The sequence below is a fragment of the Triticum dicoccoides genome, chromosome 4B (genome assembly GCF_002162155.2).
Source record: "Triticum dicoccoides isolate Atlit2015 ecotype Zavitan chromosome 4B, WEW_v2.0, whole genome shotgun sequence".
Lineage (NCBI taxonomy): Eukaryota > Viridiplantae > Streptophyta > Magnoliopsida > Poales > Poaceae > Triticum > Triticum dicoccoides.
Window position 1 is genome coordinate 506,315,308 of NC_041387.1, and position 23,933 is coordinate 506,339,240.

Below are 23,933 nucleotides of genomic sequence, written 5' to 3' on the forward strand. Positions count from 1 at the left end.
ATATCGAAAGGTGATGCGAGCGCTAGCTCATCTCAGAAGTGAGGTGAAAGATTTCTTTGATTTCGCGATCGATCCTATTTTGCTGGTGAGAAAGTAGAAAGGATTGGAAAAAGTACCAACTTCTTGTAATTCTGTATGCCAGCTCCTATCATATGTGCTAAGAGGGCGTTAAGCGGCCTGGGACTCTTATTTATGATCTTGTTTAGGATTGGAAGAGCGGAAAAGCTAAGGTACATCAGCATGGGTTCTATTCTTGTCTTTCAAGTACCTACCCTGGTATCACCTATGTAGATTGGTGGGGCTTTAGGACGGACTCCAAAGTTGATTGTTGAATCTTAGTATGTATGGCCAAGGCTCACTCATTCAACCCGCGAGAAAAGTGAGTCTTGAACGAAGGAAGAATAGTTGCAGGATCCTGGGTTCGGTATGATCGTTCTTCCATCATACTACCTACGATCTTTCCCTGGTTAGAGGATCCAGCAGTAAGGGGCCTACCTATGGCCAGTAAAGAACCCACCTATGGCTGGCTCCTCGGACAGCTTTCGGAGCTTCTGCTTCACCGGTGTAACACAAGTGGTTCCTGGGCTTTAACTAAGTGCTGGCAGTGATTTTAGGTTGGTTTCATGGTTTCTTCATTCTTGTACCCTGTGTTAAGCATATAGCTAGCGTTTCTGGTGAACTTCACTTCACACCTAAAAAATCCCGATTGGAAAGAGAGAAACTTGACATGCTATAGTGACAGGCGAGGGCGAGCGAACCCCGTTAGCTACAATTCTATATCTTCTTTTTTGACCCCTTTGATTTGCCTTATCACTACAGCCACAGATTGAGCGAAAGCCGCCCAAATGAAGATCAGATCACGAAATCATTCTACGATCGATCGAATTATTCTCTATATCTTTATATAAAATAAGAAGACAGAGAGACTCAGCTTCAAGATGAAGATTGACCATCTGCACCTGCTCATTCAATTATTCTATTCCGAGAAATCCGGACTACAATCTTCAGACAGAGGGTCCCTTCGATAAACTACTTGTCTCATTGGGAATACCCTCTTATGGAGAGCTAGATTCCATAGTGGAGTTGACTTAGCTAAATTAGCAACTTATCGATCTGCTGTAGCTTTTCAAATCCACTCTAACTAAACTATGTCAATTATGGAATACCGCCTATCCTTAGAACATAAGATTGTCCTTGTACTTGCTCTCTCATTCCTGGGGGTCCTTCAAGGGTATCAGATCTTGCTTGAAACGGGTTTTTCTTTCGCGCTTCCCCTAGCGCAGGCAGTAGTTTGATAGCGAGTTCACCTTCCTAGTAACGTTTGCTCATTTCATTCATTCCCATTCAAATCTGCTTCTAAGGCATGTGAAGTACCAGTTGTGGATAGATCCCTTGGCAGAGTATCAACTTGAGATTCTTCTTTCACCCTCCAGGAGTTCGGTTCTTTTCTTTCTATATCAGAATATGATGTAGAGGCTGAGCCTGCCGATTGATCAGACTAGCCAACTAAGGGGCCATTCACTTCTATAGAAAAATAGGTGTACTGCGCGAAAGCTTCTCTTTATGAAAACCCCTCTGAGTCGTCTATAGCCGCCAAATCCCTTTTGATTCTGTTGTCAGAGGTGCCTTTCAATTTCATTGACCTTGGTACTGCATTTCATAGATACCTTCGCTATTACAGTAATGCAATTCTCCACTGAACCCATTGACCTAGGTACCGAGTCTGTTATGCGTACGTCTTTTTGGACTCTTCATTTGTTTGTGGACAACAAAAATGCAAACATGAGAAAAGGGGATCATTCCATTTTGAACACACCCATCTATCTCATCTGACCTCTCCGAATTCCCGAGTAACAAACCATGGGCTATAAATGGTTGGGACATATCATCATCTGGAGGGAGTGGTCTTAATACCAATGTCTTTCTTTAACCTTTGGGAGGTCGAACCACTAAACCTATTTCTTTGACCTTGGGACCGATAGATAAGAAGGCAAGGCAGAAGAACCAATTGAATCACGGAGAACGGGTAGCTCCGGCATGTGAACTTGTCGAACCATTCAACTATACTGTATATCGATTGTCCACATCAACGCATTTCACCTCAGAACTTGTACTTGGAATAGAGCCAGCCTTGAGATCCGCCACATCTTCCTTCAAGTCAGAGAGTTGAGATAGAACAGCTTCGCCTTTGACCGGTTTGCTGCTTTCCTTTATACACAAGCCCCTATTATTAAGGTATGGAGGTTTTTTCTGGAATGACCAAAGAACAAGAGAAGTTCAATGAGGTGCAAATGCAAGAATTAAAGCAACGAGGACAAGTGCTAGGATAGGATCCCGAAGGATGGCATGCCTATTCAGCAACGTGCAGAAAGGATGGCTTCACACAAGAATCTTGATGAACCAGGTATGTCTTCTACTAACAGATATGCTATTTGCAATTCCATTGATTCTCTAGTCTAGTAAAATCTACTGTAGATAGTGGTCTAGTGTTGGGCAGTACACAGGAGGAAATTGACAGGTCTATAAATTCTATTAAAGCAAGAGAACTTGCTCAAGCATTGCTTTATGAAGCTGCTCAGAAAAAGAAGTTAGCTGCTCATGAGAAGGAGCAGTCTTCTAGTGTCGAGTTAAGCTCTGATTCAGAGAATGAGGATATTACTCAGATTGTTGAAGAGTTAGATAATCACAGTACTTGTATACCACAATAGAAAGATAATGGAAGTGATTGAATAAGTTGGGTCATGAGAATGGAAGTTGGGTCATGTTGATACTAGATCCATGTCTTGATTATTCGACTTTTCCATTCCAATGCACAATACTATGCATTCCATTCCAAAGAGCGGTTTCGGTGGGTTGATACGATTTCCACTTTGACGGTCCTAAGTTGGCATTCTTTGCAGATAACTTCCATCTCACCATAGACGAAAAGTACCCAATTTCATGCCAAGAGACCATGTAAGGGTTGCACGACCCATCCATATGATAAAAAGACTCACAAGCCTAAGAGCAATTCCTTCCTTCCCTATCATTAATTAAGGACTGGCTTGCTTCGAGAGAAAGGAAATCTGAATTCCATAGTTGTCTTCCTCACGAGCTGGAACAACTAAAGGTGTAGGTTGGAAACATACTTTTTTCCGTTGGATTGTGCTCCAGAGAATGGAATAGTAACACGCGCTCCCGAGAGGCGGCATTAGTTTATGGTTCGAAAGCACGAGTCACTCCATCCAGCTATACTTGCATTGATATAGACGATTTGAGCCTTTGAATTTACTTACTACAAAACAAGATATGTTCTCCTATATATTTCCTTGGGCTCGCTTTACAAAAGAAAAACAAACTACTCCTCTTGATGTGGTAAAAGCGAAGTACTAATAGGCACAGAAACAGCAGGAATATCTTTCATTCATTTCATCTGTATGGTATGACACGACCTCTTTTTGCTCCCCATTTCATTGGAACTGAGGCCTCTGTCTACCGGCCCGAAAGGAGGGTCTCATGCTTGTAAACTAGCATATATCTTGCACAGAATGAACCTTCCTTCAGTCACAACGAGAAGCACTATCGGGGTCTGAACGAATAGAAAACACAATCAACACTTCATATCAAAGTCAACCAACGTTTATCATATAGAGTGGAATCTTCATTCTAATTTGATTAGCCAACCCTCCCTTGAGTCGTATGCTTTCTGATCACTCTCCTATGCTGGTTACTTTTCTTTCAAACGTTACGTCGTTGCAGGTCCTCGCCCTTCAGGTTGAAGGAGATGTGTACTCGACTTCCTTTAAGTAAGTGGTGGCCCATAATAGTAGAGATGTATAACAACAGTAGCTTAACCAAAGGGATAGACTTGAACTCTTCCACACCCCCTTGCCAGAGGTTTTAAGAGAACAACCTTTTGGGAATACCAATTCCACCCATTCGCAGCAAAGGAACTAGCACTTTCTTAAGCTTTCCACCGTTCTTGCTTATTCCCCTTACTTACCCAATGAAAGATATAGATTGGAAATTGGAAGATGGTCGTCCATAGTTATCTTGTTGAAAATACCCTCCCTTACTCATCAAAACGTTGGAAGCGACTTGAGATATCTTTTGGGAACAGAGAATAACTATAGATGCTCGATATGCATATTGATCAATCGATCTCCGCGTCCTGCCAGTTCGCTAAGTAGACTCACTCTACCGAGGGGCAGAAGAAGATCAAGCCGATAAGGGGAAGCGCTGAGAAAAATCTCTCTCTTATCTAAATATAAGAGCATGCTTTATCTCTATGCACACAGAAAAAGGGGATCTTGTGATGATGGAAATGGTATGTATGTGGACCACTTTGGCTCCGCCCAAAAGCCCCTGAGCCGACTATCTCCTGGCATAGCCAAAGCATTTCCTTGCCCGAGGCCTGCTCAAAGCTAACTTGAATCCGAACAGCTTGCTGCTTCTCCGAAACCTTCACCAGCTTGTGTATCCTTGTAAGGTCGCGGACCCGGCATAAGAACGAGAAACGTGAGTCTAGCATGACATAAACCCAAACCCCGACACTTTTGATACTTCTCATCTCAGGACAAGTCACAGAAGAGGTAAGGCGCTATAGCCAGTGAAGGAACAGGAAAGAAAATCAGTGGAATTGACCAATAATTTATACCATTACGACTTTGAATAATCGCTAATAGCTGACACCAATGGAATATTTTTGGACCCTAAGGCTCACGTTGACTCCGTCCTTTATTGAATAGCCAAGTCGTCGTGAGTAAGCGTACGATCCATCACACAAACGTCCCTAAACCTCAGTAAGCCTTTCTAGATGATGCATTTCCCTTCTTATCTATCGATGTATTCATCTGAGGCCACAGGCAGGTATATATCTACGAGTGGTTTATATAAAGGAGGGTCCTGATAAGAATGCTGTTCGGAAAAGGCGAAACAAGTTGTGTTGACTGAGGCTCAGAATAGTTCTTGCACCACTCCTTTCAAACACACATACCCTTTCTTCTCACAAATGTGAAATTCCAAAACTCTGTGTGTAATTGTTGCAACAACGATAGGGACTCTGCCGAGGGCTCCCCGATAGGTTCTAGTCTCTCTTTATACTGCGACTGGAGCAAGGCGTAATGGGCTGTGTTGTATGTTGATCAAGGAAAGTGCTGCATTGGCTGTAGCTGCAAGAGGTCTTGAGACAGAAATTATGCCATTATTGCTTCTTTCATTTAAAAGCTTGAGTCGGTTCTATCTAGCTAAGTTATTCAATAAAGTAGATCGAAGTGTGTGATGCTTGTGAGTTTGGCAACTACTATATACGATATTTATAACAATACTTGATACTTGATTTATGACTTCCTCTACCTAGACCCACACCTACTTTGAATTTCACTTAACGGAGCGGCGGATCCAATAAAAAGGGACTACATTCCAATCCTACTTACCAGAATAAATAGTTGTATGGCATTCGAACCCCACCTTCATGGTTGTATTCTAATTAGCTGGAAATGTATGACCTAAGCTTCTCAACAGGCATTCACTCAACAGAGCACTTAATGAGTTTTCTAATGGCTTGAAAGACTACTATGTTTCTTTTAAGCTTAGTTGCAAAAGAAAAGCAAAGAGGAATGCGGGTCCATTTCTTAACGCTTACGGTGATAAAGAAAAGTAACTCCCATCCGCGTGAGAGGCATCGCTACCGGGCCGGGACTCGGTTCCTTTCCTTGTCTCCATTCTGATTGATTCGCTTCTTCGCGCAAGCACTTGGTTCGCCCCTTACTATAACCATCCCACTCAATCTTTTACACCGATGTTTCGTACTCTCTCGACCAGGTCATCATAAGAAAATACTGCCAAATCTTCCCGAAATGAGAGAAGGAGGGAAGGCGCGCTACAACTAACTGCTGAAAACGCAAGATTAGCGCTAAGAAGCAACCCTAGTTTAAGTACTAGCGTCCCACCCCAACGTTCTTGTACTTCAAAATACTCTCCCCCGCTTGCTGCTCGCCTCAGCCAGACGTGGATTATGTAGTGGTCGGCATTCCTACGTGCTCCGACTGATCCCCACTGGAGATTATATGAGGGGTCTTGGAAACTGTCGTGACGCTTTGGTGACGAAGGTCACCGGGGTGACTATGGAAGGATTCCGTGGTAGTCTCTGACTCCCTCCAACTCAATCAATATCAAGAACATGTCGTGAGCATGGGGTTTGGTTAGGCTTGGTTGAGTTTGTAAGAAAAGATAGTAGGTTGAGGGGCTTCATTGATTAGTAAACCTACGGTGCTGGTAAGGTCGGGACCGTGGTCGTCCGTCTCCGCTTTGCCGGCCGATAAGATCACTGAGATTGACCAGCCAGCTGGGTAGGTTTGGCTATTCCTTTCTATTGAAAAGGAGTCAGCTGTCTGTGCGAGTCACCTTCCTTAGGCTCCGAGTCACCTTCTTCTAAGCTCCGCTGGACGACACGGCATTCTCGTTCTATAGGCCGGCCGTACTTGTGATGGTTCCCCAGGATCCAATAAATCCACTTAGGTCTATGTTGCCGCGATATTGTTCTATGGAAGCGGGTGGGCTGCTTTTTAGAAGTTCGGCCTGGTTTTTCATTAAAAAAATCAAAAAGGGGGGAGCGATTGACCTTTCTAACGCATATTCTGTCGTACCGGCATGGCCCCACTGATTTATTTTCGATCGGAGCATCAAGCAGCGCAACCCGGTTCTACTTGACTAAGCCTCGTGCTCGTCCAAGGAGGGAGTTTGCTTTACCCAACTCCCCTGTTTGATAACAAGGCAAAAACCTCCGACCCGACATTCATGAGTTTCGAATGAAGAATGAAGAGTGCCCTGCCCCTCTTTTTTTCCCTAAATCTTGGATTTGGAAGTTGGTAAAGACCCACCCCTTGTTTAAGTCAGAATGAGTCCCCGAGACATTGGCTTCCGCCAACAGTGAACTATTAAGGATCGCATCCCGCGCATATTCTACATTATAGCCTGCAACTAATTCAGCTTCCACTTCTGGGAGATCAGACGGAGCTCGATTAGTTTCTGCTAGACGAGGAATAAGGAACATAACCAATACGGGGAACAAGGGAATACCGGACCATATCTGCTTTTGCGCCATGACAATCTCACTTGAATTACAGGGACCTACACATATTAGTACAGTATACCGGGGTCCCCGGCCAGAACCACACGTGCAAGTTTCCCTGCATGTGGCTCGTCCGTGCTTTTATCCGAGGCGCTGCCTGCGACTCTGCATGGGAGAAGAGGGCTGAACTGCAAACTTTCGTGTTCAGAGCATTGCATTGTCTAAGGGAGTAGGGTGAGTAAGCTGCGCCTACCAAGCTAAGCTTTCGTCGAAAAGGCGTCATTGCTTCCTTTTCGGCGCCCGCCCTTTATTTAGATGTTGGGGCAAGGCAAGCCCAAGGAAAGTCTAGGTTGGCGCTCCATCTCGGCCAGCATCCTGCTCTCGAGAGGGTGTGGTCCTTGAGCGAACTAGTCATGTGCTGTGTTGCCCCAACGCAGGGGCATTTGGTGAGGAGCTACGGTCCGGTGGTTGACAAGCCACTGATCGGAGGCGACTGGACTGGAGTGCTTTCATCAAATGATGCATGTGGGCTGAGCCATTCCCATCCCAAGTGGTGGCCCGATTCGGCCTGGCCTGGTCGGAAAGAGATTCTAAATCTCGAATATGCGCACCGAGAATAGATATCTATGTTAGCTAACGGGGGCGGGCTTTCCCCTGGTAGTCCCGCTGTGTCCTCTGACAGTCCTTCTCGTCTCATCTTTCTTTGGCTACACTTGTAGCCAGCCATATTAGCTCCACATTCCACCCTTTTTGATTTCTGACGAAAAAGGCAGTCATCAGTCGCCCCCTTTCCTATTTAGCTTTGCTTGCTGCCTATTATGAGAATAGGTCCCGGTTCAAGCGGCCCGCCTTTCATCATCATCTATACCAGCTGCCACGCACGATCCCATAGGAACGATTTCATCGCCCTAAGAAGCAGAACGCGCCATCACCTACAGCCCTTTCCTCTGTCGGGGACTTTCACGAAATGAAAACGGGCGGCATCATCGTATGCTCGACATTAGTTGCCCTGGTGTATATCCCGGAGTACTCCTATGGCCGATCTGTCACCCATACATGAAGGCCTTGGCCCCGTCCCGTGTGGAGAATGCCCCCCTTACGGCATGGCTTAGTCTGTTATTTTATTTTGTCAGAGTGGATTCGGACCGCCACTTCTCTGAAAGCATGGTTCTTGCCTCCCTCTATCCTCCCTCCTTGGAGCTCGTCCATTCGTTGGGTGATCCCTTGCTCTCATGTTCGAGTGTTTGCTCGTCGTTTAGGCCGGTGAGTGACATTTTTGCTCATTGCAGCCGCCTCCGGGGTTCTTCGCACCTGGGTAGTACCAGGACCCTTGTGCCCCGGACTGCACTGCCCGCCCTATGACCCAAAACTCAAAATGAGCCTTGCGACGAGACGCGGACATTCCTCATGCTGCGGTTCCCTCCGGTCCGTTCCCGGGTTGGGTTAGGGGAAGATCCGAGCGATTGCCTTCGCGGATCCAAACGTGCTCACAAGGCGCACAATAAGAATAAGACCAATAGAGACTTCATAAGGGACCATTTGAGCTGCAGATCGTAATGCTCCTAGAAAGGCATATTTTGAATATAGAGGACGTTCCCAACAATCCACGAGAATATCATACCCAACTATGAACCGTACGAGCACATCCTCTGTCACCCCCACCGCGCTTACGGCTCTATACCCCAACCCTACTTGCTCTGGCCCTGGGTCCTCCCGCATCTCTTCCTCGGTAAGCGGACCGTGGAAGCTAGGTAGTATCCGCTTGGGACTGATAGAAAACAGCATATCTTTTCCCTCCTGACCCCTATAAAAATCTAGTGGAAGTCCGGTCGCGTCGGAGACATCTTTATCTGATTTTGAGGCTTCGTCGTCCGGCTACTCCAAAATTATGTTAGGATCGGCTGGCTCATCCTCATCATCCGAAAAGAAAACAGAGACAAAACAGATTTGTTTCAATGACATATCTAATCAGACTGAAATTGATGTCGAAGACACGATCATTCACATCAATTGAAGCAGGCAGGAAGGGCGCGGAAGCTACCGTTTAACGAATGCAATGCAAGCAAGGTAGCTTGCTTACTCTCCATCTAGCGTGCGTTGGCGGCAAGGAAGGAGGCATTGGAAAGACTAGACCATACACATTAATTAGTACAAGAAAGAGGCATTCGGGAAGCGACTAGTCGCTTCTGGCGAAGCTTAACAAAGGCCAACTACTACATAGAGTACTACCAGTCATGAGCTATGGTGAAGCTGTCGCTTGACGGACGAAGCCGAGCCAATACAATAGGCGGGCGAAGTGAGCGAGACCAAGACAGGCCAGACGTGGAGTGGCGAAGGGGGCCTACTATACGTATACGTGATTAGTAAGCGGTTCAAGACATCGAACGAAAAATCAAGTGAACTAATGAATAGTGTGATTGATCAGACAAGTACCAAGGAGCAAGAAAACATATGCGCTTTAGCAAGGGATGAGCGCGAAATCCGCTGCTTGTTCTTTCGGTAGCCTTCTTTCATTTCCGAATTTGCTTGCGAGCAGTCCTTGCATTAGTATGAGTTCGTTGACCACGTAAGGGCGATCCATCTTGATGACGAATTCCACGATAACGAGAAATAGAAATTAATCGTTCGATGTCTGCTCGTTCTCCCCTCTTCAATTCCCAATGAACAACATGATCTTGAGCTATCATTTGTTCAATTTGGTTGATCTGATACTTAGTTAACTCATTCATCTTGATGTTCCCACTGATACCTAATCGATAACGAAGCTGAATGGCTTTTTTCGGTCCAATTCCATCCATTTTTGTTGAGGCAATTCTTACTTGTTCATAGGGAAGTGATCTAGCTCCTGAGATATATGACATTCTTTATCCTTATCTTTTCCTGGTCTTCTCGGCTGGAATCTACAATCTACACCTCTCCAAACACAAACGCAATATCTTGAGTACCCGGAACCATGTTCAGTGCTGCAAAAGCGCAGCTGTAGCCCCCTAGAATCTTTGGCTCCTCGTTTTTATTCAATTATGAAATGACTCATTTTGATGGAGATTTGTAGCATCATTCAAGTAAATACAAATTGAGATCGTAGAAACATGAGCTTGTGATATAGCTACACCTAATTCCAGACCGGTTAATGCTAGAACTATAAGTAAGGGACCAAGATCTCCTATGAAATAGAAAATATTATTCAGAAATAGCATAGTCCAAGCAAACCCACTTAAAATCTTTACTAAACTATGATCGGCCATCATATTAGCAAATAAACATATTCCTAAGCTTAATGCACGAAAACAATAAGAGATTAGCTCAGGGAGTACTAAGAAAGGTGCTAACGGCAGTGGGACTCCCGCAGGTAATAAGAAGCTAAAAAAATGAAGCCCATGTCTTTGAAATCCAATGATCGTAATGCCTATAAAAATGGAAAATGAAAGAGCCAAACTAATGAGAAAATGACTTGTCACTGTGAAGCTAAAGGGTATCATACCCTGGGGATTACGAAATAACGAAAAAGTAAAAGTGACCGAGATGCGAGGGAAAAACTTTTGTTTCACATTTCCGGAAATACCACCTATTTGTTCGTTTACCAGGTTCAGCACGAAATCATAAATAAGCTCGACCAAGGATTGCCATGCATTTGGCACTGACTTTCCACCTCCCTTTTTCGTAACAAAAAAAAAAAGAAAAACGACCAAAACGACAGTGAGCAGCATATACAAGACTTCATTTGTAAATGATAAATAAAAGTTGCCCACATGAAGATCAATTATTGGGATAATGGCAAATTGATCCAATGGGGTTTCCAAAAAAGCTGATTCGGAGCACTTACAACGCTACCCGGCGGGGAGTCTTGGGCCCTCCATATTTCGTTATAAAAATTAACAAAGCCCGTGTTCCAAGTGAAGCTTTCGCGCCCCTTGAAATGTAAATCTACAAAAGTATCCCTTAGACTCTCAGCAGGATCCACGCCCACAAACTGGTTACAAAACCAGGTCACATCGTATGCAGGTGGCAAAACCATTTTTGCCTGCCGCATGTATGATTCTACCATTTTTGTGATTTCAAAAAGCAAAGCCTGTTGATACTTTCTTGTTGACCTGGACTTTCGGTGCGAATTGAGCTAGATACGCAAAATGACCCGAAGACTCTATTAACGTGTGGATCTAGTAGTAACAAACTTATCGAACTGGTGTAAACTATAGAGTCTCCTGACCTCGTTAACCAATTGAAGTTTCCTAAAACCACCATTATGAAATCTCCGACGAAAAGTTACGTTGCGATTACTACTAGATCCTATTTGAGAGAGAGAGAAAATAAGTCGGTAACAGTTCATAATTTATCGTATTCATCTATACTTACTCTTGGTAAGTTGGCCGATTTCTTCCCATTCTTTCTTCTTTCCACTAATCTAATGGTTTCATTCTCCCATCGAGAGGTTATGATACTAGCAAGAGTCCTATTCTTCTCCTCTCGATCCTACCTTGGGTTATGTTTGACAGGGATGGTTAGTGAACTTCTATTGGTTTCAAAGGAGGATAGAGATCCATTGGGGAAGGCTCGAAAGGTTATTCGATATCAAAGGTTGACCCTCGACGCGCCGCAGCCACTATTTTTACTCCTTTTATGCAATTATGAACGAAACTTTCTCGATTCCAATGCAACTTATCCTTTTGGAGTTGACGTAACAAACTACGTGAGCCTCCCGATGAAGCCAACAGAAATCCCATCTGAATACTAAAAATAAAAGGCAATTTCATTATGGTGGTATACCAGCCGCCAGTTCTAGAACTTTCAGTTCCAATCGGAGCATATAGATCCGTAAATGGATTTGTATGTATAGCCACTTCAGTCGTGCTCCTCGTTTCTCGAATGGAAAAATAAGTATCTTCTTTCTGGGAACATGCTAAACCAGAAATTCTTATGTTCGTGATTCTTCATCCACCGATGCAGAAAATCTTCCAGTTTTCCATTCTCATATGAGGCAGGAAAGTTTATGGGCAACAGGTCGGCACGAAGTGATTCATCATGTTCAAACATGAACCTTTCGCTCGTTGGGGACGGTTTATAAATCATCAAATTCCCACAAATGGAATGAGAAGTGGGTCCATGTAAATGATCGAGACCTCGCAAACAACAACGTTCCTTCCCCATATGGAGTTCGGGACCCAAGGGCAATCGTTGAGTGAACTGTATCTTATTCGTATTAGTTGACCTAAGCCGCACCATTATTGCAGGGGTGGGGCTTGGCCTCCGAACCGTACGTGGGACGAGTTTCTGCCTCATACAGCTCGGGCCGAAGACCGGGGAAGTTGAGGAGAGATGGGGAGACCCAACTGCTGCCGGTCGGGACGGACAGGAAAGGGGGTGGGGATAAGCCTGTGAAGAAGCAAGCTTATTGCCCCACCCCCCAAAAACAAACCGACCCAGCAAGAAAACGTATGCGCTTTAGCAACAAAGCGCTCATCCCTTGCTTGCTGCTTCGCGTTCTTTCTATTCCATCCCAGTCCATTCCGGGATAGGCGGCTAATAGAATCTAATATGTGCAGTAGTCGTCGTCTGGCCAATCGGCTCGGACACCAGACCACTTGTGCCCCCCATTCTGTCTCGCCCTAAATGGAATGGCTCTCTTAGTTACGTTGTGCCCCGACCCGAGTCCCCACGTCCGCTTTTATCCGCCCGCAACCCGCCCAACACAACATTAGGGCCGTCCCCCCATTCTATACTGACCCGGGCCGGGGCTCGCTTTTTGGGAAGCCCGTTCCCACCGCGCTCACGGCCCGGCTGGCCTGCCAGCGGTAGTGGGAATTCTCCCGTTCCCTGGTCAAAAAAGGGTTGGTTGGATGCGGGATCTACTCCATGAGGAGCGGTACGGACGTAGATGATATCATCACGACCTCTCTTTGCGTACCGCTAGGGATGCTTAACGCCACTTCGCCAACTGGCATTACCTGCGCTTTCGTGTCTCTCAGTGTGGTCAGCACTGGGTGTTTCCGAGCAACGAGGCTTACACCCATTCGCATTAATTCATCCAAAGTTCCTTACCCTTATGCACAAATTTTGGAATAAGCCATCTTCCTATCGAGGTTAAGGAGTCAACTGAGCATCTCAGCGGCGGGATTGAATAACCGGATCGAATCAGAGTTCGCCGCCCGCCCTGAATAAATAGAATAGGAGGCGTGGGCCACAGGTCGCACATAAGCCATCGGGTCGCACGACAGAAGAACACCCAACATAAAGATGCACACTCCTCCATGTGAAATAGAAAGATTCATCTTAATTTTTTGGTAGTAGTCGTGACCAACAGCCATCAGCAGTCGGCTCGTTGGTAAGGCGAGAGCTTCAAGCCCGCTTTCTGGTGGCACACCCCCCAAACAAGCACCACTCGACGAGGGGGGGGAAGCTACAGGCCCAAAACCTTCGACCCTTCTTTCTATATGGGGGTGCCCGGGGCACCTCATCTTGTCATTTTGTTGCTCATTCCCCTTAGGCTGAAGTGTTTGGCCTTTACTTCAGAGCGCCCGCTCACGCTTCGCTGACCTATCACGTGGTAAAGAGAAGAGAGTACGAAAGAATTGTAAACAGAGCAGACCGCAGAAAGATTCTAAATATGAGAAGTCCCCCATGGATTCGATAATAAGGAAATGAAGAACGGGAACGAAATGAAATAAAGCATTTCTAGCGGATGAGCTTCTCTCCATTTTGTCTGGTAATAGAATAGGGCGGCTTGCTTTGACCAACACTCCACTTTTTGCTCTGTCCATGGAGCGTATGAATTTCCTTAAATGTAGATAGACCAAAAAAGGGAATAAAGGGATAGGAATAGGAATTATAGTACCATTGGAAGAAGAGGCACCAGTGGGAACATCTCTACTGACGAACCATTTCAATAGTACGGGTGCTGCCGTGCCACGGGGCACGACCATGGAAGTAATGAAAAAGAAGAAGTTCTGTAGTTGGACCATCTGCTCTATCCGTTCGATTTGAGCTTCTCCAGAGAAGATGAGACGCTAAAAATGAAAGTGTTCGCAACGCATACCGAAAAAGGGTACCTATGTTGCCGACCATTAATGACTAGTTCGAAGACCAAGAGCAGGGGCACGTGCCAAGAAAGATTTGTTACTTTCCCTATGGTTTTCGAACGTTTTCAATAAAACCTTCTTGTAGAAGTATTTTCACAAAGTTTTCGGTAATATTAGTAGATGCTATTCGAACCCTTCCTTTTATTAAGATTCGAATTCTTATTCTTATTATTATCTAATTATTCTTTTTTTTCATGTATATGCGTCAGACACAATCTACTAATTGATCTATATTCTGATACCCTACTATATCATAGTCTCTACTACTAGTATTTTTAATACCTCAGGAGCTCATGAGACTCTTTTAGTGAAATTCATAAGTCTCAATTCCCGAGCAATCGCACCAAAAACTCGAGTTCCTTTTGGATTTCCTTCTTGATCAATGACAACCGTCATCATATCGTATTATCATACCATTGTCACGTTTGAGTTCTTTACATGTATGTACAATTACAGCTCGTCTTACTTCTGTCTGATCTTTCTAGAGGCATTTTGGGCACTGCTTCTTTGATTACAACAACAATAACGTCACCAATATGAGCATATCAGTGATTACCAGCTCCTAACATTCGAATACATATCAATTCGATAGCCCCACTCCGTTGTTATCCGCTACATTCAAAAGGGTCTGAGTGAGATTGATCTTGGAAGTCTGGTTTTTTATTGGATAGTGATCTCGGGCACGAGTGGTTGATCTTCGCGGGCCGTGAATGGCCATGGAAAGGAGTATTGATGTCAATATGTTCGATCGAGAAGATTGGACGATGAAAGACGGATCCTTTGTGGTTTGAATAATAGGCTGTGGTCTTGATATTGGGCTATGGGCTGATTGCTTTCTGTATGAGCCTCTTGTGATTGGGATCTCGTGGGCGGATTACCCAATGTGTACTCATCTTCCAACAAAGAGGAGAAGACATAACCAGAAGAATTGTGAGAAATAAGTTAATTTATCAAGTTGAGGCATTTCGATTTGGATTTCAAATAAGAAAGAAAAGACTCCTGCGCCCTCGAGAGCATTCTCTTTCACTTGCATTTCTTCCTGAAGTTGGCTCGAAGACCTGTCCAGCCTTGATTTTCCCAGTTATTATTCGAGCGCGCTGAGGCAACTCTGAACTAAGCTCAGGGGAGGGGTAGTAGGTATGCTTCAAACCCTCCGGCACCTTGAAGAACGATGGCACTAGATCGGGAAAGATGAATGACTAATGAGGACAGGACAATGGGGGAAGTTGGTAATAGAGAATCCTCCCTTCTTCTTTGCTTTCTTGCCTGAAAAAATCCAAAAGTAACCATTGGAACCTCATGGGCTACCGAGTTAGGAGATTCATTTTCTTTATTACTTTTACTTTTTTTTACTAAGTTATTCTAAAATATAAGAGCTAACCGACCATCCTGATTGAATGTTTGAGTACTCGGAGTCTCTCATAAGTATGGAAAGAAAGTCTCTTCTTTCCACAACTCCTAAATTTCCCATCAGCCTATCCAATCTAATTCCAGACAGAGTCAGTAGACCTTACTTTAGTGTAGGTAGTGTTAGATAATTAGGAAGTCTTGATAGTCTTTCGTATAATATCTTCTTTAATCCTAGGAGCAAAAAAGGAATGTCCTTTAGGGACCTTTGGATAAAAAGATTTCCGACCTCTTACTTTCGTAGTTATGATTGCGGAATAGAATCAATTATGAAATTCATAAGTATATATACCTCATCCCTGTTGGTATCGGTTTGGGCCACTACCCAGAACCCTGCCAGAGCCCTATTTTTAAGAAGAAATTCACAGTCTTTTTTAGAACTAGAACTATGGTAAAATCCAGTATCGACAGGCCTAGTTCTTTTCCTTTGCTTATGCAGGGCAAGAATTTGTCGAGTTCAATCAGTACAATAAGAAATCCTAAGTATTTTTTTGGTCAGGCGACACCCCGATTGGAACTGGGATAAAGGATTTGCAGTCCCCTGCCTTACCGCTTGGCCATGCCGCCAAATCCGATCCAAAATAGAGCAAAATCTTATTCATCCACATTATTTTACTAATTTTTATTCGTAGGAGGGGATTATTAAACCCTTTTTGATTTTTTTAGATCGTTGAATCCCTTTGTATTTATCCCTTTCCAATCCCTTTTAATAAATTCATTCCTATTTTTTATTGGACCCAGTTTTATTCTCTTCGATTGATTGTATCTCAAAACACACATTGCTTAAATACCTTCTCTTTCTATTGAAAATAGAAAGGATTTCCAGTCACAGCAAATTTAGGAAAAATTGGAACCATTAACTATATTATTTGTTATTATTTGTTATTTTTATAAATTCTATTTGTTAGTAGTGAACGGTTCTAAAATGGGTATTGTATCCCAAATAGTGTTTCCTTAATGGCATAACAAAATCAAATTGATTTACGGCTAATCAGTATCAATTAAAAAAAGAGAATTATGATATTGATATACTGTGACCTGACCCCTGTTGCTCCAAGTGAAATTCTTTCTAGGGTTCTTAAAGATATTCTCCATTTTTTCCCTTTCCCTACAATAAAGTATAGTCTGAAGGCTAGCACGCACCATTCCTCGCTTATGATAATCTAAGGCCAAAAAGAAAGAAGGCTCACACCATAATAATACATACCCTTTTTCCTCGATCGTCAAGGTCGTGGATTTGGATCGATTTCGGTTTTACGGGCTTCATACATTGTTAAGAAAAGTACTCGGCATTGGAAAGCATCACGTTCTGGCCACACACAAAAGAAGTCGGTGGAAGGTATGGAATTTCTCGGCTGAAGGTCAGAAAGAAAGCAATCGCCAGTGCTCTCGGTTCCAGCAATGAGTCTTTTCTCTGGGAATTAAGGAAAACAAACTAACATTGTCTGTCTATGTTCACCTTGACATGAAAGACTCTTTTCCTAACCTGACTGTTCTACCTGGCTAGTTCACTTCACTTTTCGAGGGATCTTGGATTGGAGTTCACTTGTCTATGAGTGTCCAAACAGCTTCAGATCCTTCCAAGGCGCAGGGGTTCTCTCTCCATTCACTTTGAGCTGGGTTTCTTGTGATCTTTTTAGTAGTTTTTCCGTCCCATTTTTTGGTAAATTAAGTCTTACACAGCTATCCCCAAGGATGTCCATTCCATTCGGCAGGGACTCCATCTTGCATTCGATCTCCCTCCTTTCCCTAAAAGAGTCGAGGTCTCTCTGGACTTCTCTTTTGCCTCTCTACCAGATTCAGAAAAAGGGAGGAAGAGGGCCTCTCAACGGGAGTGATTCCCCGAAAAGAGATCGTTCCCAGCATCCTCGAGTTTGTAGTCAAACTCACCTTCATCCACCTTTCATGGACTGGCGCGGGCAAGCGCCGATGTCTGGAGCAGGAGATGGAAGCTTGGGTTGAGGAGGCTGTCAACGAGTCATCAAAGGCGATAGATTGGTTATATTCGGATTCGTTTGATTTTGATTTTCTTTTTTTTGGTTGTGAGAGGTCTGAGTCCACAGCTGGGGTAGAGGCGTCAGATGACAATTGAAGTAGGGGTCTGCCTCTTTCAAAGGGAAGCAAGAGTCTCATAGGGAAGGAGATCCTGCACAGACCAATCCCAATCAGGAAGAGAGTCTTGTTGTCAATGAAAGCATTTTTTCTATGTCACATATCTGCCTATCTCGTGTTGTGAGCTATAAAGTACCCACCAGGGGGGTGGACCAAGAAAGAGGCAGGCGATTGGGTCCTTCCCATCCTCTGTGATGTCAGTCTCTTTGTCATTCTTTCACCCTTGCTGAGTAGCGAAGTGAGCATACTCAAGATCCAATTCATCAATCATTTGAGTTGGTAAGAACATAGGAATCCAGACTCCGCTTGATTCGATCTTCAGTTTCGACCTTCATCAGTCAGGAAAAAGAAGAAGGACCCACTTATTCCACTCGGAGAGACCGAACCAGGCAACAAAAAAAAGAAAAACTGAAGGAAGTTCTCTTTCCATTCCAACTAAACTAAGTGAAAAAAGGGGGAGAGAAAAATAGAAACACAGGAACAAAGAAACTATGTCCAAACCAACGAGTCCTTTGGTCGACTCTAAAGAATGTATCGGGAGTTGGGAGTTAGCCGTCTCATAGGAGTGATAGCTGGGTTTTTCACGGAGTTTCTTCGTACGATTGAAAAAAAGAGTGCTCTAGGTCGGAGAAAACAAGAAGAAGATTGTTCACCAGTCTGTCTCCCAACCTCTTTAAAGCAGCTACCTACTGTGATCTGGTCTTGGGACAGCATTGGCACCCCCGTTGAACTTAAGGCATAAACGTAGTTGTAGGGAGCTCACTCTCAACAACTACCGATGTAAACTATATCGGACCTATAGAGTCTATGGCTATAGTGTCTTCTCAAGAGCGTTGGGGAGCTGACTCTCAACGCTTCTTTTGTTTTCATTATCGAATATCGTGTAGAACTCACTTGCCCTACCTTTTGCTAGGAGAGTGTAGTTCGAGCATTCTATTGTGTGCTCGATCCGTGATACGCAAAGCAATCTCCTGTTTACTATTGATCTAATGACAGTTGATTGAGACTTGCCATTGTCGTCTTTCGAAAGCGAACTCTTATCTGGTTGCACTCGGGTTCTCCTGTCGACTTGTTTTTCAATAGTAAATCACAGGCAGTATGCCCAATTTGAAAACATGCAATGAGGGTCCGAGCAACACTCCCCAAACTTGGCATGACTCATCGCCATCTTGTATTCATGATCTTACCTCTATTTGTCACAAATGCATAGCATAGGATCGAGTGAATCGGCACCCAATAGGCCAGATTTTCCTATCTTTGATGTTAGAAGTGATTCCAATCTATTTTTCTATAGTGATAGTTCACACATTAGCAATTAGCACTGCCTCAAAGCAAACATAGGAACTAGGGAGTTCATCGAGAGAAAGTCCCTTTAGTTTCGTACTTCCCTGTTTCGGATTTGCATATGTCTTTAATCGCAATAGTTGTAGAGAAATCCCTCAATCACGGGACAATCCTCCAGGGCAAAGGTACTTCCAAAGCTCAGAAGGTTCATCTATGCATGAAAGGAATGAAACAAATTCCATAGAGAAAATAGGAAAATCCCCACCGAGATCGGTACCTATCTAGATCCCCAGCTTCGACAACAAAACTCCTTCGCATTTTGCGACCATTCCCGCGAGGACTACGATTCGGATTATCTAATGTCATCCCCAAACAGAATTACACCTCTTAAGAGGAAGGGACGGCCCTCTATCCGGTGTGGGTTCCTACGAATTATTGTATGGTTCCGGATCTAGGTCCCTCTGCCCTTGCTTTTTGTTATTCCATAGGGGTATGGATTGAAGTAATCACTAATCCAGGAAAGATGGATCTTTAGCTAGAAAAACGAAAAGCCAATACGCCATGTATCAAAACCATAGGGATAGGGGTAGTTGTATACCACCTACGAATAGGAAGATCCTGGGTTTTGTAAGAAAACTACGAATACTAAGATCCTGGGTTTTGTAAGAAATCCAATTTCATCAATTCTAAGCACGGTAACGGCAGTGCTCCTATCCAACGGCCGGGGATCTATTCGATTTCTCAATTTGCTAATGCCGATAAGCTTAGGTTGTTATTTCATCGTCTTGCGCTAAAAAGGCACCCTCCTATTATGCTAACAAAGGGACGGATAACGGCAAAGCGGAACAGCAACAGCGAAAGCAAGTACAGTAAAGGTGCAATCCCTAAAAAAAGAATCAAAATAGAGAAATTTAGAGCGCTGCGAATTTCCTTCTTTTGATAATGCTACCCACATAGTCACGGCTCCTATCCGGTCACCGGGTTAAACAATTGATTCCTCTCAACGCATCCCCGCGGTAAAGAGCTAGTCATATTCTTTTGATAACTCTCTAGTTGTATTCAAGCAAGAGTCCTCGGCATCCTATGAAAACAAGCGCTAGGAATATCAATAGCGTTAGCATTAGTGTCCTGGCCTTTGCTTGGGGATTCCTCTATGGAATTCCAAACATGCCTTTGCTCGTCCCTTTGATTCAATCCTTCTTCTCCTCGAAAGCTACAACTAGAAAATATATTCTTTTTTGCCGGTGCGAACCCTTCTTTTGAATAACAACCATTGGCAAGACCAGCGAAATCCGAATACTAATCCGAGGAAAGCCATCCCTACTTCCCTTTGCTGTTGTTCCTCGAAATCCTCTACTAGTCATTGGTTTCAAAGCAAAGGTATCTGGTATAGGGGGTCATGGGCAGGTTAGTGTTTCATTTTGATAGGTGATAGTGGTATACCCAAACCATATGGTATAGGTCTTGGAAAGGAAAGTAAATCAAGTCCATCTTACAGGATTTCTTCACTTGCTTGGGCTTAAGCGGTACCAGTACCCGGAGAATAGTTCCATTCTCTTTCTCCACATGACACCCTTGTGTTGTCAAACTAATGAATCCCTCTCCGCCCCTGCTCCGACAAAGCAATAAGCACTAGGGTATCCACCCACCCGCCAGTTCGAATAGCCGATTTCCTCCCCTTCCGCTCAAGCTAAAGCTTCTGGGCTACGGCTTCCGGTTCCGTATTCCGATTCGTCTTCGGATAGCATTAGAAAATCCCTTTCATGCCTTGCCAATACAACTATTATTTTTCTTAGCCGAGGAGCCTTTGGAAGTACCGTTGTTGGATCGAATTGAGCCATTATAGGATCGGATAAAGATTCACTCTTTGCCAATGCCTGCTTCCTTGGTTTCCTACTTTCTGCATCGAAAGTGACTTTTTGCTCAGTATCGAGAACCACTTCTTCCCCTTTTCGAGGCGTAGATCGCTCGTCATCTGATTTGCTTCGTCAAAGCGGATAGCATTATGGAATTGATTATATTCGTAGAAAAAGCACCCCTATTTAAAGAATTGTTGGTAGCAAAGAACAGCACCTGATAGAAAGGATGCTAACCAAGCCTCTTCTGTTTAAGCAAGGCTAAGCCAAAATAAGGGGTACAGTAGGCTGGTGACCCTGACGATAGCACTAAGACTGCCTCGGGAATCTCCTCAGTCGTTGAAGAGTGCCTCGGGAATTGAATAAAAGCACTGATATCCATATAGTCCTAAAATTATGCTCTATTCTCTTGAAGAGAAGACACTTGAACTTCGTCATGTGCTATTGATCCTTTTGAACCTAAATTCACATTGGCTCTTTTTGGCATACATCTTTTGTTTTTCTGTGAAAGTCCTCCTTCCTCTGGACAAAGATTACATTAGAGGTGCCTCGACCCGAAAGAGCATGATACAATCAATTAGGACGTAGCTCTGCTACAAGAAAGGATAGGACTTTTGCCAAGTCTAGAGTTCGACTTCTAAAAAGAGAAAGCCACTAACAAAAAGAAAGAAAAGAGGAGGAAGCTGGACTTGCCTGTGTTCAAGATACAATGAATCGAATAAATAAGTCTTATGGATGAATGTTGAAGACGGACGATACAACCCTACTAAAAGTCACAAAGCTCACTTCGCTATCAGGCCAAGCAGCTGCTTCATAATATAGGTGAGATAGATTAATTGATTGTTTCTTTTTTTTGTTATAGAATTCTAAATCGAGCATTAGTTTGAACGACATAGAAAACTCTTTTCCAACTAAGCACTCTTGAGCATCAAGCAATTATATGGCTTGGATTCGGTCTGTTCCATCTTTTACCTTTGGAAAAATAAAGGGATTGGAGCCGAAAATCCTTGTTGAAGAGGATATCGAGCACAAGAGTGAAGAGTGAAGAGTAGAGGGCGCATTGGATGTGCGCTCCCTATGAACGATGTCCCACTAGAAATGGATCTTCGGAAAGAAGAGTGTTTCTCTTGATATTTCTATTCTATTCTATTTCTATAAGTGAATTATTGATCAAGATCAAATGGAGAAAATGTAGATGTGAAACTATGTTCTTTGAACACCTTCTTCCATGCTATTGAAGCTGGCAAACAGGGGAGTGAGTGAAGAGAGAAGCCATGCCTCTTTCGATGTGAGGCAAGCGATGAACGAGTAGATGCTGCCCTTAGACCAATTTTCTCTTCCGGTAGCTGACACCGAGATGGGCTAGGCTAGGAAACCTTATTCGAGACGATAGGGATGGTAAACAAAGCGATGGGGTATACGTACGAATTGGAATACAAATGAAATCATTGCCTATAAAGATGAACCCGTTAGCGTATAGGAACAACAGCATATGAAAGTTGGGTGGATACTCCTATTTAATTGGTTTAACCAAAAACAGAGGATAGGATTCGAAAAGTCAACCGGAAACCGAGCCCTAACCTTTAATTGATGAGAATTTCCATACCCCTACTACTCGTATGTATTGGCGTGGGTTCGTATGTAAACATTCGTATTGGCTTAGCAAAGCACTTCGTATCCCGCCACAACCGATCCTTTGCTTCCTTCTCACTCAGCTTTTTGACTCAACAGTCGTTCCCCTGTTACACAAAGCTACGTACACAGGGGTAGTTGTTCATCCCTTTTGCTCGTGACATATACCCTCGCTCTGTCTTCTATTCCTTTTGTGCGTTACGTTACTAAGGCCATCGGTCTTATGGAAAGAGAAGGCATATAATCGATTCTTTGACCGGCTTTGCTTCTTTTGTGATTCACATAGATTGGAATTCACTTTCCGCCCCTACTCCGACAAAGCAATAAGCACTAGGGTATCCACCCACCCGCCAGTTTGAATAGCCGGTTTCCTCCCCTTCCGCTCAAGCTAAAGGTTCTGGGCTACGGCTTCCGGTTCCGTATTCCGATTCGTCTTCGGATAGCATTAGAAAATCCCTTTCATGCCTTGCCAATACAACTATTATTTTTCTTAGCCGAGGAGCCTTTGGAAGTACCGTTGTTGGGTCGGATTGAGCCATTATAGGATCGGATAAAGATTCACTCTTTGCCAATGCCTGCTTCCTTGGTTTCCTACTTTCTGCATCGAAAGTGACTTTTTGCTCAGTATCGAGAACCACTTCTTCTCCTTTTCGAGGCGTAGATCGCCCGTCATCTGATTTGCTTCGTCAAAGCGGATAGCATTATGGAATTGATTATATTCGTAGAAAAAGCACCCCTATTTAATAAGTCCTCGGAAATGATCTCATCTAGTACTTCTCTCAGCCTATTTGCCAAGACTTTGGAGCATAGCTTGTAAATGACATTGCACAAAGATATCGGCCTATACTGTAAGATTTCTTGGGGGTTCTATTGTCAGCAAGTGCACTATTATTTACTTCACCGCGTACTTAAAGAATTGTTGGTAGCAAAGAACAGCACCTGATAGAAAGGATGCTAACCAAGCCTCTTCTGTTTAAGCAAGGCTAAGCCAGAATAAGGGGTACAGTAGGCTGGTGACCCTGACGATAGCACTAAGACTGCCTCGGGAATCTCCTCAATCATTGAAGAGTGCCTCGGGAATTGAATAAAAGCACTGATATCCATATAACCGTACAATTATGCTCTATTCTCTTGAAGAGAAGACACTTGAACTTCGTCATGTGCTATTGATCCTTTTGAACCTAAATTCACATTGGCTCTTTTTGGCATACAGCTTTTGTTTTTCTGTGAAAGTCCTCCTTCCTCTGGACAAAGATTACATTAGAGGTGCCTCGACCCGAAAGAGCATGATACAATCAATTAGGACGTAGCTCTGCTACAAGAAAGGATAGGACTTTTGCCAAGTCTAGAGTTCGACTTCTAAAAAGAGAAAGCCACTAACAAAAAGAAAGAAAAGAGGAGGAAGCTGGACTTACCTCTGTTCGAGATACAATGAATCGAATAAATAAGTCTTATGGATGAATGTTGAAGACGGACGATACAACCCTACTAAAAGTCACAAAGCTCACTTCGCTATCA

The 23,933-nt window shown here is 43.8% G+C and overlaps 1 protein-coding gene and 1 pseudogene across 1 annotated transcript; both read right to left on the reverse strand.

Annotated features, from left to right (window-relative positions):
- Nucleotides 1-10,065: 10,065 nt before the first annotated feature.
- Nucleotides 10,066-11,081, reverse strand: LOC119292773 (ATP synthase subunit a-like). Its single transcript, XM_037571483.1, has 2 exons — nt 10,980-11,081; nt 10,066-10,869 (listed from the first exon to the last, which is right to left on the reverse strand). The coding sequence occupies exons 1-2, from the start codon at nt 11,079-11,081 to the stop codon at nt 10,066-10,068; spliced, it is 906 nt and encodes a 301-aa protein (XP_037427380.1).
- A 490-nt stretch (nt 11,082-11,571) lies between these two features.
- LOC119293799 lies at nt 11,572-14,123 on the reverse strand (annotated as a pseudogene).
- Nucleotides 14,124-23,933: the final 9,810 nt, after the last annotated feature.

What these genes read in the sequence shown, in the direction of transcription:
- LOC119292773 (XM_037571483.1), bottom strand. Translation starts at nt 11,081, where the DNA reads ATGCGGCAGGCAAAAATGGTTTTGCCACCTGCATACGATGTGACCTGG. An exon ending in AGAGTCTAAGGGATACTTTT is followed by an intron (nt 10,870 to 10,979) that starts GTAGATTTACAT and finishes TAGCGTTGTAAG; the next exon opens with TGCTCCGAATCAGCTTTTTT.